The sequence below is a fragment of the Poecilia mexicana genome, unplaced genomic scaffold (assembly GCF_051168715.1).
Source record: "Poecilia mexicana isolate PSO_F unplaced genomic scaffold, ASM5116871v1 scaffold_5, whole genome shotgun sequence".
Taxonomy (NCBI): Eukaryota; Metazoa; Chordata; class Actinopteri; order Cyprinodontiformes; family Poeciliidae; genus Poecilia; species Poecilia mexicana.
The window spans coordinates 23004148-23023670 of NW_028263374.1; the positions used below are offsets into that span (position 1 = coordinate 23004148).

The 19523-nt window shown below is 38.3% G+C and overlaps 1 protein-coding gene across 1 annotated transcript; it reads left to right on the top strand.

Moving 5' to 3' along the window:
• Positions 1-333: 333 nt before the first annotated feature.
• cand2 (cullin-associated and neddylation-dissociated 2 (putative)) lies at positions 334-18532 on the top strand. Its single transcript, XM_014996322.2, has 24 exons — positions 334-498; positions 1136-1279; positions 1662-1816; positions 1959-2082; positions 3120-3177; positions 5002-5200; positions 5943-6048; positions 7298-7437; positions 7745-8055; positions 8336-8477; positions 8685-8803; positions 9003-9158; positions 9716-9937; positions 10028-10234; positions 11211-11398; positions 13542-13701; positions 13984-14124; positions 14401-14540; positions 14652-14827; positions 15843-15938; positions 17308-17477; positions 17551-17715; positions 17869-17976; positions 18106-18532. The coding sequence occupies exons 1-24, from the start codon at positions 431-433 to the stop codon at positions 18334-18336; spliced, it is 3726 nt and encodes a 1241-aa protein (XP_014851808.1). The 5' UTR covers positions 334-430; the 3' UTR covers positions 18337-18532.
• Positions 18533-19523: the final 991 nt, after the last annotated feature.

Here is a 19523-nt window from a genome sequence, read left to right on the forward strand (position 1 = left end):
AATGGAAGTAGAAAGACGTGAAAATGTGAGAAGAAAGCACAGGTGTTTCTCTTAAAATGTTATGAGTAAAAGTAAAAAGTCGCCAGAAAGATGAACACATAAGTAAAGCACAAATACCTGAAAAATCTATTCAAGTACAGTAACTAGGTACTTTTACTTTTTTAATTTACAACTCTTCTATTAGGTGTGATACGAGACACTTAGGTGTGATACATTTTATGTCCACATGGGGGCGACATAAACCACTACACTCTGACTTAACGTCTATTTTTATCTTTACCCACTAGGTGTCAGGTTCCACCGACCGTTTGCTCTCCCTTCAGCCCACCAGCCTCGCCATGTTGTCAGGGTAAATCTTTTGCTCCACTTTCACCGCTTTGCCACAGATCATAAGTTTCAGAGCTACGGTGTCAGCGGTTAGATTACCACCATGTCGAGTGTTTCGTACCACATCTCCAGCTTGTTGGAGAAAATGACATCAACTGACAAAGATTTCAGGTAAAGTAAGAGTTTGTCAGCAGCCTCTGAAAGTGACATGACACATTTAGTCTGACTGATGTCATGGGAATGCCAGTGTGGGTCCTCTTTCCAAAGTAAAACCTATTTGTTTGTGATTTTTTTTCTCCTATTTACTGACTCTATAAGTTACTCACACAACTCATATTATTTACCAAGTCTCCTAATGCCGTTAGTCAACTAAATATAAGGGGGAAAAAACTTAAGGTTTTCAAGAAATTTATAAAAAATACATAATATACAGAATTATCGTGGTGGATATTTAATGATCAAAAATAAAGGCTTTACTCGTCTGTTATTGGTAAACTTGAAATGCTTTCTTTCAACTTAATTGAAAGCAAACACGGAACAAAACATGTTCCATGTTTGGTTTAAATGGAAAGCAATGGAACAAAGCATTTCTAATCATTGATAACTTGTTAATATTCCTTCAAATGTGTTTGAGTCCTCTCTAAATACATCATATGGATGAATGGATGCATGCATCTTAGTCGGTTTACTCTCACTGGCTTTTCACGTTATAATTCTTTCAGTAAAATTTACATCTTAACCTGACAATCTCACTTTTTGAACCTGTGTTTGAGTTTGTATTTGCTCTATGACATGTTTGTGCATCCAGGTTTATGGCCACCAATGACCTGATGTTGGAACTGCAGAAAGACAGCATTAAGCTGGATGAGGACAGTGAGAGAAAGGTGGTAAACATGCTGCTCAGACTGCTGGAGGACAAAAACGGAGAGGTGCAAAACCTGGCTGTAAAATGGTAAAACCTACAACAGACGCATTCCTCAAACGGTGTGGAATGAATATGTCGAGAAATCATTCACTTAAACATAAACCAGTGTTTTCATACATCAGTTGTATGAAATTCATTCACTATTTACTTACTGATGAAAAATGTCCATCTACTATTATGACTTATTTTAGATGAATGTTTTAATTTTATTTACATTTTAATTAACTTGTACCAGAAGTAAAAATCAAATGACACCCAAAAACTGTTTATCTGGGATAGACAAACTTGTATACTGGAAGTCTCTTTTAATTTCAATGGAACGATGAAATAAGATATAAATGTATATGTCTGCATTAAAAACAAACTTTTGTGAAGACATAAACTGAGATACAATATACTGGATTTTTAGTCTGGCCCCTCTGGTGAGTAAAGTGAAGGAGCCTCAGGTGGAGGTGATGGTGGACATCCTATGTACCAACATGACGTCAGATAAGGAGCAGCTGAGAGACATTTCCAGCATGGGACTGAAGGCCGTGATCGCTGAGCTGCCACTATCTGCCTCAGGTGAGGGCTGATTGTTGCTTCAGCTCTGTCCTGTACGCCAGAAGAGTCAATAAAGAGTTAAATATTGGATGAATGTCCATAAGATTTGTGTTTTGAGCTTAGGAATGATACCTCCTCTTAAATTTCTCCGTGATGTTGGCAGGTTTGAGTCTCACAGCCAGCGTGTGTAAGAAGATTACCTCTCAGCTGATTGGTGCCCTTGGGAAACAAGAAGACGTGTCCGTTCAGTTAGAGGCTCTGGACATTCTGTCTGACATGTTAGGAAGGTAAATATAAGTCTCTTTTAAAAAATCTCATGAGGTGTTAATCAAATAAATGAGGTAGTATGTAAAAAGTTATTGAAAGTATGTTGCAACTAGGCCTGTCACGATAACAAATTTTGCTGAGCGATTAATTGTCTAAAAAATTATTGCGATAAACGATAATATTGTTTCAGGACCTTTTGACACTGATTTAATGGAAATGACGTAATAATGCATGCGATTTCCTGCCATAGATAGATACATTTTCTTTTTAAAAGAACACATAACACTGGAACTGATAATCTAAATAAACAAAACCAAAAACAAAAATAAAATGGACTCTCAGTCTCCATTAACAAAAAACATACTTGAATAAAAACTAAACAACATAAAGTCAAAGTGAAAATAAATACGGCATTCAACCAAAAGAGTACAGATTACGAAGTCTGTATACTATATTGCCCTTCAGTAATCACTAGATTTAAATAGAGAAGATGGGCACATCCGACTACCTGATGCAATAGTTCATACACAGGTTTTTTTGCCCCTATTTTCTTAGAACGTTGGCCGTTCTAAGAAAATAGAACAGCCACAACTCGTACACAACTAGTGTAGTGTGCGCTGGACATTACACTAAGAAAATGAGGAAGGGAGGGTCAGTGGAGAGCACCGGAGTTGAGCCTTTTTTATTCAGTGTCATCAACAGACAGAAACAAACGGCAGGAAGAGACGATAAAGCCGATAATTAAAATGTGGTCGATAGATTTAATTTATCGTCCGATTAATTGATTTATCGTTTATCGCGACAGGCATAGTTGCAACTGTTGAGGCAAGATGTCATTAATCAGTCAGACCACGTACGGGGCAAACAGCTGCTTAAGGGTAATTCTTCAATTATAGGTCAGTGCACTAGCAGCTACACACCTGCGAAGCACTTTGTCTGCATCTTAGACATATTTGATGCTATCAGAACAGAAACAGACAGACACAGATACAAACAGATAAACTAAAGCATTTTAAGCATTTGTTGTGTATTTTAAGTATTTTGTTTTCCCCTGCAGGCTGGGTGGCGCTCTGGTTGGTTTTCACAGCTCTCTCCTCTCCAGCCTGCTGCCTGAGGTAACAAACTGATGAAAACAAACTCTAACTGGAGTGTTATTTAAAAAATAAATAAAATAAACTTCTTAGAAAAAGTACCACAAAACATCCATGCATAATTAATATGATTAGTTTTATGTAATTGACCATTCTGCAGTCTTTAACAAGTTTTCTGTAGGGATTGTTTTATATTTAGCTCAAGCCATTTTTTCATCAACTCTGGTCATTGTCCATGTCCCTACTGAAGAAAAGCATGTTGATACCACGACTGTATTTGACAGTGTTTGGGGTAATGAGCAGAGTTTTTTTTTCTCCCCACGTAGCATTTTCTACAGAGGCCAAAAAGTTAACTTTGCTATTGTTTGACCAGAACACATTTCTGTATGTTTTTGCTGTGCCTCATGCCATTCTTTCATATAGGTTAGATTTGTGGAAAAATGTCTTTACGATTCAGGACATTGGCACTCAAGTATCATAAATAGTAAAATTCTGGTTTACAGCCATTTTAGTAGGCTTGTCGTTGTTCCATATTTGTTCTGTTTGAAAACTATGAATAAAACAGCTCTCTGTGTGATATGCAAAACTAGGGATATTGTTTTATATTTTTGTGTTTATTTAAACCCCTGAAAATGTTTATCCTGACCTTTCTAATGTGTTCCTTTGTCATAATGATGCTGTCGAAGCCTTTGCAAAACAGCTATGTTCATTTTGGGATGTATTGCATGCAGGAGGAATCTATTTTTACTAATTACATCACTTCTGAAAACAGTTGGGTGGACTAGATGGTATTTAAAGAGTAAACTGAAGCCTTGAAGAACATCTTTACATTTGTCTTAGCACACTTCAATAATTTGTGTTGGTGTATGTCGTAAAATCTCAATTATATCATCATGACTGCAAACAATTAGCAAATTTGTGCAGGGGCTGATCTTGTTCACAGCAGTGTATTGCTGATTTAATTTAAACAAGCAAAACAAAATGTCTGATGTACAACAAAGGGACAACAAAAGTAAACATAAAACATGGAACTAATTAAATGCTGTGCATCAGAGCATTTGGAAACTGGGAAATAGGCCAGAAGAGGTTAACATTAAAGGACATACTGTTCAAATAAATAATGTAAGAGATCGAGTATGCTCTGAGGTTAGAGCTGGACTCTGACTTATGTCTTTTTTCACAGTTTCAAATACCTTCTTGTTGCATTAATACAATGCATGTGCCTTTTTGTATTAAAAAAAAAAGAAAAAAAAAAGTTGTATGACACTCCTCCACTTCTCTTTCATTTGAGAGAAGAGTCTGCACAAGATCACTTGTACATACAAAAAGATCTCAGTAACTTTGAAGCATTTTTGCAACAGGAGAGAGTCCCCAGTTCCAGCCTGCCTTTTCACAACAACCCACACTGTAAACTGAAAATCTATCAGATAGTCTTTATCTTAGCCTAAGATTGTAGTTTTTAGCATATTGTGTCTAAACAGAAGTATTTTAAAGTCTACAGAAACACATTGGATGGTGTATTATACTTTTGTCTTGGAGTACATGTAACTCAAGTGCTAAGGGGAGAAGGTTCACTGAATTTAATGTTGCAACCTCAGGTGCTGAACAAATTGATTATTATTTTTTTTATTTAAAGTTAGCTTTTACTGCAGTACACTAAATGTATATCTGAAATACAGATGTAAATAAAGTGTTCTGTGAGTAGAGGCGGTTCATAATATGGGCCACAAGTAAGGTTGTTTGCTGCTGAGGTTGTGAAGACTACTTTACAGCCATTTTGAAGGATTTATCTTGAAATCAACTTATCTTCATCTGTTCAGCTGTTTGTTCTTTACCTTCATCGTCCAGCTTACCAGCTCCAGAATGGCGGTCAGGAAGCGTTCCATCTTGGCTCTCGGCCAGTTGGTGGCCTGCTGTAGCCCCGCCCTCTTCTCTCAGCTGACTGAACACCTGTTGAAAGAACTGGCAAAGAACCCGCAAACATCACTGACGAGGACATACATCCAGTGCTTGGCAACTGTTAGTCGGCAAGGCGGCCATCGAGTTGGTGAGAAATTTTCTCTTTACTCAGGGTACAATTAGTTTTCCATATGAAATTTTATATCATATGATGAGGATGTTTAAAATTTATTAACAACATATTTATAACAGTATGTTCCTATTAAATCTAATAGAAATGAAATAATGATGACATCTAATTTTCTTTTTTTTGACTTGGACGTACATATTTGTCCTTTTGAATGAGTGCTTGCCTCTTTGGTTTTCCTCTCTCTCTAAACCCAACGTCATCCAAAACTAAAAAAAAAAAAAAAAAATGTTTATTTCACATTTATTCATTGAAATTGATGCGTAGACATTGTTTCCAATATTCAAAAGAGTAGCTTGTCTAGCAAGTGGTTGTGCGTGTTCAGCCATTCACATTTACACTTATGGGTAATTAAAGCCCATATCACTCACAGGTATAATAACACCATTGTTGCACAAAACAAAGAAATTAATCATTTGTAGTTCTGAGAGCCTTTATTATTCAAAAATAGCTAATTGTCAAAAACCGTCCCTAAAATGTTGCAATGAAAGTTCAATGCAAGTTGAACTTTCATTCAAAAGTTCAACTTTTGAATGAAGTATGAGAACTTATACTTGTTCTCATGGCAACCGTAACTTTCGTGGTTTCTGTAACAGGTTTGTATTTTCATAACAAGCATTTTATAGACTGGTATAACTGTTTAAATTAAGGTGATGTGTCACAATTTATTGTAATTTTAGATTTCTTTCCTGTTTTACTGCAGGAGAGCATTTAGAGAAACTGATCCCAATGGTGGTGAAGTTCACCAGTGTGGAGGACGATGAGCTGAGGGAGTATTGCTTCCAGGCCTTTGAAGCCTTTATACGAAAGTACAAACAAACACGTTGCTTCCTTCACTTCAGGAAAACATTATATTGAATTTCTCCCGTTTCCTTTCCATTCATTAATGCTTCTCATCAGACATTCACCTCAACCTAACCCCAAACCACTGGGCAGGTTAATTATCTGGGGAAATCTAGCCAGTCTCACCATGAACAGAATAAATTACACACCGAGTCACAAACAAACAAACTGGCTGATAATGTGAAGCCTGTATGTTATCTACAAGTGTGCTTCTCAGTACACCACAGGTTAGAAAAGTAACCTGATCACCTGTTTAGAAGAAGATGCATTTTTGGCTCTGATCAAAAACCGCTTTTTGTTGGGTCACAGTTTTAGGTGTTTGTTGGTAAAAGTTCTTTACAACAATCACATGAATTTTATTGAACATCTTTCATTCACTTATTTACATTGAATTGTTTGAGTTTGCATTTTTTGTTTGCCTTATCCTTCCGTTTTAATTACAGCTAACTGTCAAACACTGTGATATCTGTAAACAGGTGTTATTCAGACAGATGTTCCGGAAAAATATCCTCCGTGCATTTGTTCATTCCCCTCATTTAATAAATAGTTGCGTGCTTAAATACAACACAGTTCAAATAGATGACAATTATTTTAAAATTTTTATTTTGTATTTTTCGGACTATAAGCCGCTACTTTTTTTCCCACACTTTGAACATGCGGCTTATAGCCCGGTGCGGCTTTTCTGTGGATTTTTCTTCAACGTTTCCAGTTTTCTTTATTTTTTATTTTTTATTTTTTTTTACTTTGTGGGTGCAGTTTATAGTGAGGTGCACCCTATAGTCTGGAAAATATGGAATTTATTGAATATGAATCATGATATCACCAACAAGTTTTCTTGCAGGGTTGCTCTGTTTTTGGCGACATCTTTCCTCCTATTACCTCTGTTCAGCTTGAACATGATGCTACCACCACCGTCGTTTACAGATGTGTTGAGGGTGACGTGTTATATTCAATAAACGTGGTATTTTTTTCTTTGAAAAGATTGTGCTTTGAGAGTTGAGCTGTAATAAATTCAAATAAAACAGAATAAGAACAAATAACACTGTTTACTGGGATTTACAGGACATAACTGGAAACTGAAATGTATAAATTTAGCCAAGAAGGCCTAAACTTCAAATAAACCTCTTGATAAAGATGCAAACAATCCTAATTTGCTTCCCTTTTTTGAGAACATATCTATTTTTGTCTAGTACTCACATTGTGTTTGTTCACTAGATGTCCAAAGGAAATGTCACCTCATGTTGCCACAGTGACCAAGCTCTGTATGAAGTTCATGACCTTTGACCCTAACTACAACTATGATGACAACGAGGAAGATGAAGACAGCATGGACATAGAGGATGGAGCTGATGAAGGTTTGTTGTCAGGTTTTTATCTGATGTTTTTCTTGAGCAGAACAGTAAGATTTAAAAAAAAATATTGTATATCAAAATCTGATATTCACCAACATAAATTAATGAATTCTGTTTCTTTTGTCATAATCATAATTAAAAACATGAAGATTCTGACCTGGGTCTTCAAAAAGGAGAAAAATCTGGGTTTTAATCAAATGTCCAAAACCCCAGTTCTCTGCTTAACCACTGTCAAAACATCATATTAGAAATACATTTCAATAAATCTTGAAGATACTCTGAAGAAGTATCATGTTTTAACTTCTCACAGAATCAGATGATGAGTACAGTGATGACGACGACATGAGCTGGAAGGTTCGCCGCTCCGCCATCAAGTGTCTGGAGGCGTTGATCAGCACGAGGAGAGACCTTCTCCTCTCCTTCTACTCCTCCATCTGCCCGGCTCTGCTGGCCCGATTCAAGGAGCGCGAGGAGAACGTGAAGGCTGACGTTTTTGCTGCTTTTTCCACTCTCCTGAGGCAAACACGAGGCGGTTCAAGTCATCACAGCCTCATTGCGGCCAGTTCAGAGCCAGGAACGAGCCGGGAGGAAGAACCAGCGGTCGCTTTGCTGAAAAAAGAGGTGCTGAAAACGCATGTTAATACCTGAGGCCAGAAGAAAAATTTAATCTCTAAAACTGAGTCATTTATTATTGTGTGAAACATTGTTAAAATTAAAATCACCATATGTTATGTGACTGCACGTCCTTACCAGGGGTGCCACTAAATGAGGTCAACAAGCGCTGTATTTTAGAAACAAAAAAACATTTTACACTTTCTGTCAAGAAAGGAAACCCATGTCTTGCAAATGGGGTCCTGTTTTGAGATATCCATGTTCAATGTGTGATTTCATCTCCGTTCAGGTGCCGGTGATTGTGAAGGCTCTCCATAAACAGTTAAAGGAGAAGAGTCTTAAATCTCGGCAGGGCTGCTTCTGTCTTCTCACAGAGGTGGCCTACACAGTACCTGGAGCCTTGGAAGAGCATATACCCGTCCTTATACCTGGTACACATACATTGTGACATTGACCCATTATCTTTATTAATGTGGTATAAATCTCAAATTTATTCAAGGTCAGCTTTTTTTTTTTTCATTTTCAGTTTTTCACACTGAAACTATCTCTTTGTTGTTCCCTTTAGTTTACTTTCTCTTTCCTTTGCTTTCTTTTTTCTTAATCCCTGCTTTTTTTTGTTTTCCCTCCTCTTCTTCCAGGCATTGTCTTTTCTCTGACTGATAAATCCACCTCCTCCACCATGAGGATTGATGCTCTTTCGTTCTTCCATGTTCTTCTCATCTCCCACCATCCCCAAGCCTTTCAGCCACACATGCAGGTTGATCAAATCTCCTCTATTGCTTTGCTCTGAAGACTTTAAACCAAAACAATAAACATACATTTTGTAGGAAGTGGTAAAGTTTGGTCAGAACAATCTCAGTTATCTCAGTGTTGTCTTGGAAATCACACCCTGAACCATTAATGGGTGTCTGGGCGTCTCAACGTCTTCATAGTTATCCTCTCTGTCGCTCCTGCAGATGCTGCTGCCTGCCGTCCTAACATGCGTTGAGGACACTTTCTATAAGATCACCTCGGAGGCGCTGCTGGTCACTCAGCAGTTAATCAAAGTGATGAGGCCACAGGGACAGACGACCACATCCTCAGGTTTTGACCCAAAGCCTTTCATTCAGAAGGTATATCCTATTTTTTAAATGTTGTATTCAGTCTACATTGTTGGGGTTGGAATCATTATTATTTTTTTGTTTTAGGAGAGGAAAACCAGCTTCAGTTTACCAAAACACTGTTTAGTCAACAAAGTGGGTCTACTTTAAAGATATACTACTTAAGATATAAAAAGAATTTGATTTATGTGCAGCAAACATCCAAATATCCTTTGCTTATCCTGCTTGTAGGAATCTGCAATGCTTTTGTGTTTTACCTTTAAACACGGGGGAAATCTAAAATGCTTATATAAATAAATTGGGAAAGCTGTGTTATTTGTGTTGAGTAGAAATTAGGTTTCTGCTTCCTCCAGAATATCAAAGAAACATTTATCCTTGCAGACTTTGTCCCATTTCACTGATTATTTTCTTTCACTGGATAAGTCTGTTGTTGTTTACATTGTTTTGTTCTAATTTATTATTTGTTCCTGTTTTGGTTTTTTTGTTTATTTGCCTTGGATTAGCTGTTGTTTCGCTCCAGATGTGTTTTATTTTGTCACATTTTCTTTATTAAATCTTCTTTCCTGCAGGTGTTTTCAGTAACAATGAAGCGGCTCAAAGCAACAGACATTGACCAGGAAGTGAAGGAGAGAGCTATTTCCTGCATGGGTCACATGGTGTGTCATCTTGGCGACCACCTGGGGACGGAGCTGCAGGGAGTCTTGGGGATCTTTTTGGATAGGTTGAAAAATGAGATAACAAGACTGACAGCGGTGAAGACCCTCACCCTCATCTCTGCATCTCCACTAAAGGTTCACTAGGAAACTTTTTCTTAATGAATTTACAAAAATAAAACCTGACTTTCTTTTAAAATATGAAAGCAACATTCCTCGCTCCTCCAGATTGACATGACAGCCATCCTGCCGGAGGCTTTGTCGGTGTTGGGGTCTTTCTTGCGGAAGAACCAGCGAGTTCTGAAGCTTAGCACGTTGGCCTGTCTCACAGCGCTGGTTACCCATCATGCTGCCAGCATCAAGCCAGCTGCTCTGGAGCCTGTGTTAAGTGAGATTCCTCCTCTAGTGGATGAGAGCGACATGCATGTATCGCAGGTACTCACACCGACAATGCTTTTTCTAAAACCAGATATTTTTTTCTGTCTGTAAAACACTAAAATCTCTGCATCACTTAAACCACTAAATATTTTTTTAGATTAATTTGTCACAGTGAAAATACACCAATCAGACATAGTATTATGGCCACCTGTTTAATACCTTTTATTCTGCCCATTGCAGGCCCGGAGCATCCAACAATAGCTGCATCGCTATTTTGGTGTTTGGTATTTTGGGTCAATATTGATACTTTTGATATTGATGTTGACCCGATATATCAGCACAAATCATAGATACTTTTATTACTTATTTTGTAGTGTGAAATTTTAGAAAAGGCTTGATCAAGTGATATTACTCAAACAGAGAACAATAGTCAATGTCAACAATAGGTTTGAGAACAACTGACCCTTTTGTTATTAACCAGTGGGCCTGAGTACAGAGTATAAGCTCTGTTGGATGGAAGTAGTGAGGCGGACTAAATGCTGGAGAATAGTGCTTTTATAGGTGTGTTTATTTCAGATTATGGATGCAGGCTGGGTTAATCCGATGCTCATGTTTTGACTGATATTGGACTAATTTCCAATATTAATGTCCGATCGCGACATCCCAATCTTTTATTTCTTAATTAGAAACTTGGGAAGCAGTTAGTTCAGCATGTAGGGACATTTGATTGTTTTATTTAAACTGCATACATTTTTATTAACTATATTTATGGTTATAATAGTTATAAACAATTTATAGTTTATATCAACTATAAAACTAATTTTAATTTATGACTCTGCATCTCGGTGACACAATGGCGATAGTGGAGAGTTGTTGCCTTCCTAGTTAATTTTCACTGTGCTAAACCTGCTGCCAACTAGAGAAAATAAAATCAGGATTTGAACCATAAAGTATGACTTTATGTGAGCCAAACTTCTGGAGCTGTTTTTTGCTGTTAAAATGCTTTATATACTTTATCCTTTCCTCTGTTTAGGTGTCCATTACCTTGTTAACTTGCATGGCCAAAGCCTGCCCCTCTTCCCTGGCTAAAATCAGCTCATCTGTGCTGTCTGGAGTCTTTAAGCTCATCCACTCCCCGCTGCTGCAGGGTGGAGCACTTCTGGCTATACTGGACTTCCTCCAAGCCCTGGTGGTGAGCAAGGCTACAAACCTGGGCTACAGGTAAGCTGGTGAGCTCAACTGTCCCAACATCTAGAAAACTAAGAGTGTCGTACTCGGGTCAACACAGATTGATGGGAAAGTCATTCAGGACCAATAACTGCTAATAGTTTACAACCAATGAGTTGTTGACCAACAAAGGTTAAAAATTGCAGATAGGAATCAGGTAATTTTAGAGCTGACGTTGCAAATGGATGTATCTTTTCAGCTCTATAAAATTACAATCATGCCAAAATTTGGTGTTTCCCTCAGGCTTGTAAACAGCTGTTATTTCATCAGGGTATGAGAAAACCTTCCAAAACTTACAATGTCAAAGTCTCCTTTGCTGATTAGAAGCTATTATATTTTATTACAGAAAATAAAAACAGTGAAACTTGATCAGAGCTCCCCTCACGTCACCGGTCCAAATTAAATCATGTCTCCAGTGTGTGGACATCACTCTTGAGTCACAACTGAGTCAGGCCCGCTTTGTTATTCTACGAAATCAATAATGATGTGATTACTGTTTTCAAGGGGAACTCCACAAATTATGTTGATAAGGATCACTTCGCTAATCACAGGCAGTAATACTGAGTCTGGTAAAACTGACGTGTAATGCCTTCTGTGGCTCTCCAGGAACTTTGTCAAAATTAAGGCTGTCCCAAGCTGACGTATGGAGAACATTAACCAGTGCCAAAACTGATAAATGACCTGACTATAAAATATCCTACACTTAAACTTACCTCAATTGTTGGCCTCATGTGGTGGCAAGGAAAACCGATCTGCTGGTCGGAGGGTTCCAGCTTCTTTTGGGGGGACATTTTCAGTGACATAAGGATGGCATGTCAGATGCAATTAGGCTCTGAAGACTTCTATAAAACTTGTGTGTTAATCAGTGGCTCTGTTATGACAGGACAGCAACAGTCTCCGTTTGTGCAACACAAAAAGGTGGAACTTATTTCCTCCAAATGACATCAACCTACTCCAGATAAAAAGATAAAAATGCTCTCATCCGCAGTGACAAGATGCAAGAAGAGGGCCAGGTTGAGGAATTTTGAATCCAGATTTCCATACTTCTGAAATATATGTTACCAACTCTATGATCAAAATATGCATTGCTTTAGACTATGATGAAAGCACTCTGACATTAACATCTAAATTAAATACACTCACATTGAAAAGTAAGAATGCCCACTTTAAAGCTTTTCCGTACGATCGACTCAGTGACTGCAAAATTACCCACTTCCTACCCCTGCAAAACATCATCAACCATCACCCACAAACACCATGCTTGATGTGGTTGTGGTGCTGATATGCTGTGCAGGCTCTTCATGCACCATGCAGCTGTTCATTATGGACGAGGATCTCTGCTTTGGTCTGATCTGTCTAAAGAACACTGTTCTCGTAATCTTGGGATTCTTTCAGATGCAACTTTGCAAACTAAAATTGAAGTGTTATTCTGTTTTGAAACCAAAAACACTTTTTTATTCAACCTGAACACACATATGTTTACCCTTTTTCCCGTTTGTACTGCAATAAACTTTAAAATTTTATATTATTTTGGCCTGTTGAGTCTTGAGCTTTTGCTTTTGGGTTTATTTGTTAACTCAACAGGATAAGATGACCAACAGTGCTAAAATGACCACTCTTGGGGAGACTTTTATGTTGACTGATGGAAAATCAGTTTAACCCTTCCCAGATTGATGGGAATCAGCTGTAACTTCTCGACATTGCTGAAGTTTTCCTGTCTTGCAGTTCTGTTAGTATGCACAATGTGCTTCAGGCCATTGATCTCCCAAAACTGCTGATTTTTAGAGGTGTTGATGATCAGAACCTGAATCCCCGCAGGTTCCTGTTCATTACAAAGGGCATCCTGTGGTTTGAACTCATACTTTTTTGTGTATTTGAAGTCAGATTTACATCATTTTAGATTCTGTGAAAGACCCAATCATTTTTGTTGTGCCCCCAAGAAATAAAACCATAAAACTGCAAAAGTGTCTACTTTTTACAATGACTGTTAATACCACACAACATAGATTATGTTTCATTTAGCAGTGTTGTTGCACTTTGCAGTGATTTGTGATGTATCAACACCTGTACATAAGTACAGGCATCATACTTTTTTTTCCTTCTTCATTTTGCTTCCATATTTTCCTCTCTTCCTCAGTCAGTTGCTGAAGTCTCTTATGGAGCCATTTCAAAGCTCCAAGTCCTCTGCGGACGCCCTGCACAGACAGTCCTACCACTCCGTGGCTCGCTGTGTGGCTGCTCTGTCCTCTGCTTCTCCAAAAGAGACGCCTGGCACTGTGGCCAGCCTCATACAGCAGGTGTGTGACTCTTCTTTTCAACTATATAGGAAGAGTTTTTCTCAAGGTATTAGATACTGTTTGTTTTAGTCCGTCTCATAAAATCCCAGTGAAATCCTCAGACGTTTGTGGTTGTAATGTGTCAAATAAAAATGGATATCTTACTAATACCTCCTACAGTATTAACACCTGGTTAAAAGCTGCCCCCTTTCTTATTATTTTTGTGAAACACGGTAGCACTGATGCTTAACGATGTCATCCTGGGTGTTTGTCTTATGAAAGCTCACTTCTCTCTTCCCTCAGGTGAAGAACTCCAGTACCCCAGAGTCGGCTCAGGTCCTGTCTCTGTTGTGTCTGGGGGAGGTGGGGAGGAGCGGCAGTCTGGGAGGGAGTAAGGAGGTTCAGGGAGTCATCTTGGAGGCCTTCTCCTCAACCAACGAGGAGGTAGGACACAGATGATAAAAAAGCTAAGTTTGATAGCTCTTCCAAACTAGCATAAAACAAAAAGACAGGAAAAAGAAAGAAATATTTCACACTCATTTCACAGTCATTGGATTGAGGTTTTCACATATTCTTAAAAAAAAAAAAAAAAAAAAAAAACGATCCCCTGGAGCAACTTCATCTCTGTTTCTTCTTAAAGCCACAGCTTGTTGTTGTAAAAATATGCCAACACAAATTATCTTCACAAGCATTGAGGCATCATCCCTTCTGTGTTCCCAGATAAAAACAGCGGCTTCCTGCGCTTTAGGAGGCATGGCGGTCGGCAGCCTAAATGAGTTTCTGCCCTTCATGCTGAAGGAGATCTCAGCTCAACCACGAAGACAATACCTGCTGCTTCACTCCCTCAAAGAGGTCATCAGGTCAGTGTTCATATATATACTTTATATCAAAGGTTTTATAAGCTAAGCAAGTTTTGTCCCTTGAGGCCTTCATGGTATCTCCGCTGAAGCTTTTTCTCTTTCTCTGCTCAGCGCATGTCCAGCCTCCAGTCTCTCACCTCATGTGGAGTCGATCTGGGCTTTGCTGTTTCAGCACTGTGAGAGTCAGGAGGAGGGGACCAGGAACCTAGTGGCTGAATGTTTGGGAAAACTGACCTTAGTCAACCCTGCACAACTTCTGCCCAGACTAAAACAACAACTTAAAGCTGGTATGGTGGGGGCCAAGTTCTTTTTTTCTGTCCTTTGTTCATCATGTTGGATCTTTTTAGACATTTAGATACCTCACATTTCCACTTACCACATGACATTTTGAAAATAAATGAGCTTAATGGGAACATGCCAATTACAAAGTTTTTTGATAAAAAGTTTTACTGCCAGGATGGCGTGTTTTTTCATATCTACTGATGTTGGTTTGTTTCACAAAACTGTAAATCAAATACTTTTTTAGCATCACACAAGTCATGTGATAAACAACTTGTGTTGTTTCTCTTATTTTATGGAAACAATGCAATTGTGAAGTTGTTTTTTTGACATTAGCAAAGTATCAAAGTTTTTCTCACATTTCTAATGGAAATGCTAGCACTGCAAAACATAAAGAGCTCTACGCATTTATAGAGGAAGAAGATAAGGAGGATGAAATGATCAGTTTTCAAGAATCTGGAGTGGTGTTTTTGTTCTTTCATAGCTGCTCTAATGAAACTCTTATCAAGAAACATATCAGTTCAATCTATCCTGGCTGAATAATAAAGATTATAATGCTTTCTTCCACAGTTAAAACCAGAGCAAAATCTCTTTACAAATAAAACATAACCATTTTGTTATCACTTATTAATAAAACATAATCAAAGCACATTGCACATGGCCAACGGAGAAACACAGAGTTTTATGGAATTTAGGTACAATAAAAACAAAGTTTAATCACGCTGCAAGCCATTTACTGTTTCCTGAGTAAAACCCAACCAGCTTCATTTTGTCTCTCTGCAATGTCCATGGGAACTGGGACACACATTTCTCTTTTTCCTGAAGTGTTTCTGTGCTCATATCAGCAAAACCACGGAGTTTAACCTCAGTTATTTTAGTTCAGATACCAGGGGTGTAATGTTAAAAATGGATTACTTTAAATATCTCATTTGTAGAATTTTATTTTGGTAACTTGTAGAACTTGACCCACGTCATGAAACAGAATCTAGTTTTAACTCTCTGCTCATGCTTGTTGCCTTACAGGTTCTCCTCTGACTCGCAGCACGGTGGTGACAGCTGTAAAGTTCACCATCGTTGACCATCCAGCTCCCATAGACTCACTGCTGAAAGACAGCATTGGTAAAACACAGCTTTAGCAGTAAATCTTTACTCTTAGTTCACTTTTTAATATAAATTCTACAACAATGTTTTACTGGCCATATGATTGCACATAAAAACGTTTGTGAATGGACTTAAGATAATCAAACCTCAACATTCCTGGGAAACGTCAAATTCAGCGCACCGTGTTGCCACTCAGAACAGCCTCAGTTATGATGAGCCGTAGTTTCTGGTGATATAACTTTATGCAGGCTTAGTGTGAGTATCTGATTCAGAAGTAGTCAAACTTGGATAGGGTACATTAAACAGGCCTGATAGGCACAAAGAAACCTGCTGTTTTGGACTCATTCTGATGATTTCTGCCTCAGCTCTTCAGCTGTGATGAGTCTATGCTTACTGAAGCCTCAGTTGTTTAACCCTCACAACCCATAAGCTTCAAGCACAATTTGTTTTAATTTGCAGATGATTTTCCAACTAAATATTTCAGTTAGTTCAGTGGTGAACTCAGCTACCATGATGTGTTCGAAAACATCATACCTTGCAAAAAATATTTATAATCCTTCAACATTTTTTTTTACATTTGTTATGTTGTAATTACAAACATCAGTGTATTAACCTAGCTTTCACGCAAAAGACCAATACAAAGTTGTGGATTTTATTAAGTAGGAAAAATTACAACAGCATTATGCCGCCAACACCATGTTACCTGGTGAGGTTGTTGTGTTTAGAATGACAGGTAATGTCTTCATTTCAACCCACACGAAGCATTTTGCATGAATGCCAATAAGATCCTTATTTACTGTTTCCCTTTTGGTACTATTGATATACTGCAGCAGGAAATTCTTATAGCTTTTTTAGACAGCGACTTCCTTCCTGCCACTCTGTCACAATGATAATATTTAGTGTGTGACTAATAGTGGCTCTGACTTGTCTGATGCGTTTTGATCTTTTTGATAATGCGTGCTTACTTATGTTCTTTACCAAACCTTAAAAGGCGAGGAGGGAACAGCTGCATTTATGTACTAATTTTGTAACTTCTAAAGGTAGTGGGTGGCGCTTCATTACCTTTAGGCCAAGTTGGATGGATACAAATGTGTGCATAGAATTTTTTTTTCTTTTCACAAACTTTTAAAACTATGTGCTGTTTTCCTTCTACATTACAATATGCAGTACTATTTTTTGGCCTGTCCCATGAATTTCTAATGAGACACATTTATGTTTGTGGATCTACTGTGACAAGAAGAGTGTAGAAAAATAGATTTTAAATTTGAAATCCAAAACCATTTTTAGCATTCTTTAGTATATTAGCGGCTTTTTTTTTTTTCATATTCGTTGAAGGTTTCAAACTTTGTTAATGGTGATACAAAACTTTTCTCTTTTACTCCGACAGGTGACTTTCTGAAGACTCTGCAGGACAGTGACATCAACGTGCGCCGTGTCGCCTTGGTGATGTTTAACTCTGCTACTCATAACAAACCATCTCTGGTCAAAGGTCTGCTGGGAACAATCCTGCCTCACCTTTACAAGGAAACCCAGATCAGGAAGGACCTCATCAGGGAGGTGTGTTGGCTGATGGAGACTCTGCAAGTAATGACAGTCTGTGCAAATGTAATGCTTTGCATGTGTGCTGCAGGTGGAGATGGGACCCTTCAAACACACGGTGGATGATGGTTTGGATGTGCGTAAAGCAGCATTTGAGTGTATGTACACTCTGCTGGACAGCTGCCTAGAGGGGCTGGACGTCCTGCAGTTTCTGGATCATGTGGAGGAAGGACTCAAAGACCACTATGATATCAAGGTGAGCAGGAATATTATTTGAAAATGAAATAATTGCATCAAATAAATGTCAAGCTTGCTCCATGGAATGTAAGAAAACAGCAATTCAGCTTCCTGGACTGTTAAAGAACAAACCGCCTGTTTTTCTATCACTTCTGTTTATTCTGGGCTGTAGATGTTGACCTTTTTGATGTTGGCCAGACTGGTTTCTTTGTGTCCTGCTGCTGTTCTCCAAAGACTAGACCGACTGGTGGAACCTCTTAAAGCCACCTGCACCACCAAAGTACTGAAATACTTTGAAATTATTACTGAAATATGAGGCATTTGACCCAATTTGTTGACCTGAAGCTTAACCAGAATGCCCACCAAAACAACATGAGTTACACTCTGTGGCATCTCCTACAATCTACAGGTAAAGGCCGGTTCTGTAAAACAGGAGTTTGAGAAGCAGGAGGAACTGCGGCGCTCAGCCATGCGCGCTGTCGCTGCCCTGCTGGCTGTGCCGGAGGTGGAGAGAAGTCCCAGCATGACTGAATTCGCCAACCAGATTAGATCCAACGCTGACATGGCGTCCATCTACCAGAGTGTCCAGGGAGGGGAGGCAGGAGGCTTAGGCCCCACAGAGAGCATGGATATGAGCTAAGCTCTCCTTAAGTGGCTTAGAAGAGAAAATGTTGGTTTTCCAGGTTTTTTTTTTTTTTTTTTTGTATTTTTAGAGCTTCAGGCCAATGTTTGATCTAACGTTTGATGCTTTGTTTACTGTGTGAAATTTTTTTCTGCCTTGTTGGATCTTATTAATTATATCCTGTCAATGTGGGCTGAATAAATTTTGAAATATATTATTCTGAAAATAGTGCTTTTTCCGCAAACATTTTACAAAGAATATATTTTTTTATTAGACAGCCAGTTTGAGCTCTTTATGACCTGGAGAGAATGCTGCATTGTCATTGAAACAAATGAAACTCTTCGTATTGTCCTGTTCTCTTGAACATGTTTGTAAATACACCACGGCTTCAGAAAAGTTTGATTTTTATTTTTAAAAAGTTGCAATTAGAAAGGTGCCAAGACAAAAGCAGTTTTCTTAAATCCAGCCTTGTGGTGATGCCATATTTATCCTGGCATTCTTTTACAGTTCTTTGGTCTTGCCAGTCATGGAGGATTGATTTGAGTGTCACTATGTGGATAGATGTGCTGCAAGCATTTAATAAATTAGGGCCAGGAATACTTGTGTTTGAATGGTCCCTGAACCGTATCTTGTGAGCAAAAATGCAAAATCTGTAAGGATCATGTACTTTTTACTCCAGTAGTTTCCACCCTTTTATGGAATACAGGCAGATATGTGAAGGTTTGGAATGATAACACTACCAGTCTTCGTTTTCTGTAGGGAGGCAGAAACTGCAGTAGTGGATTATAGAATCTATTAATACACTTGAAGCAGAGCAAGATTCCTGAGAAGACAAACAAAGTTAGCTGATCTTGCAAACCTTCTAAAACTGTTAGACAAACTGGTGAGATATGAATAGGGGGAACCAGCCTTATAAGCTGGAGCTTGATGACATTTGATAGGCTACAGGTGATTCTCGTCAGCATGAAGAGTGGACTGGTGGTGCCTCCTCACACCACAGAAGGAAAAAGGAAAACGCACTGAGGAGGAGAAGGGAGCAAATGAATCTGGTGCCCTAACACACCCAGTATCATCTTTCCTGTAATCATGTAATCAATTTTTATTAAATTAAAGTATAACTGTTCAGTGTACATAAGAGCAGGGGTGAAAGTAAGGGGGTACGGCAGGGTACTTTCTCATATATAAAAATGATTTTTAATTCAATT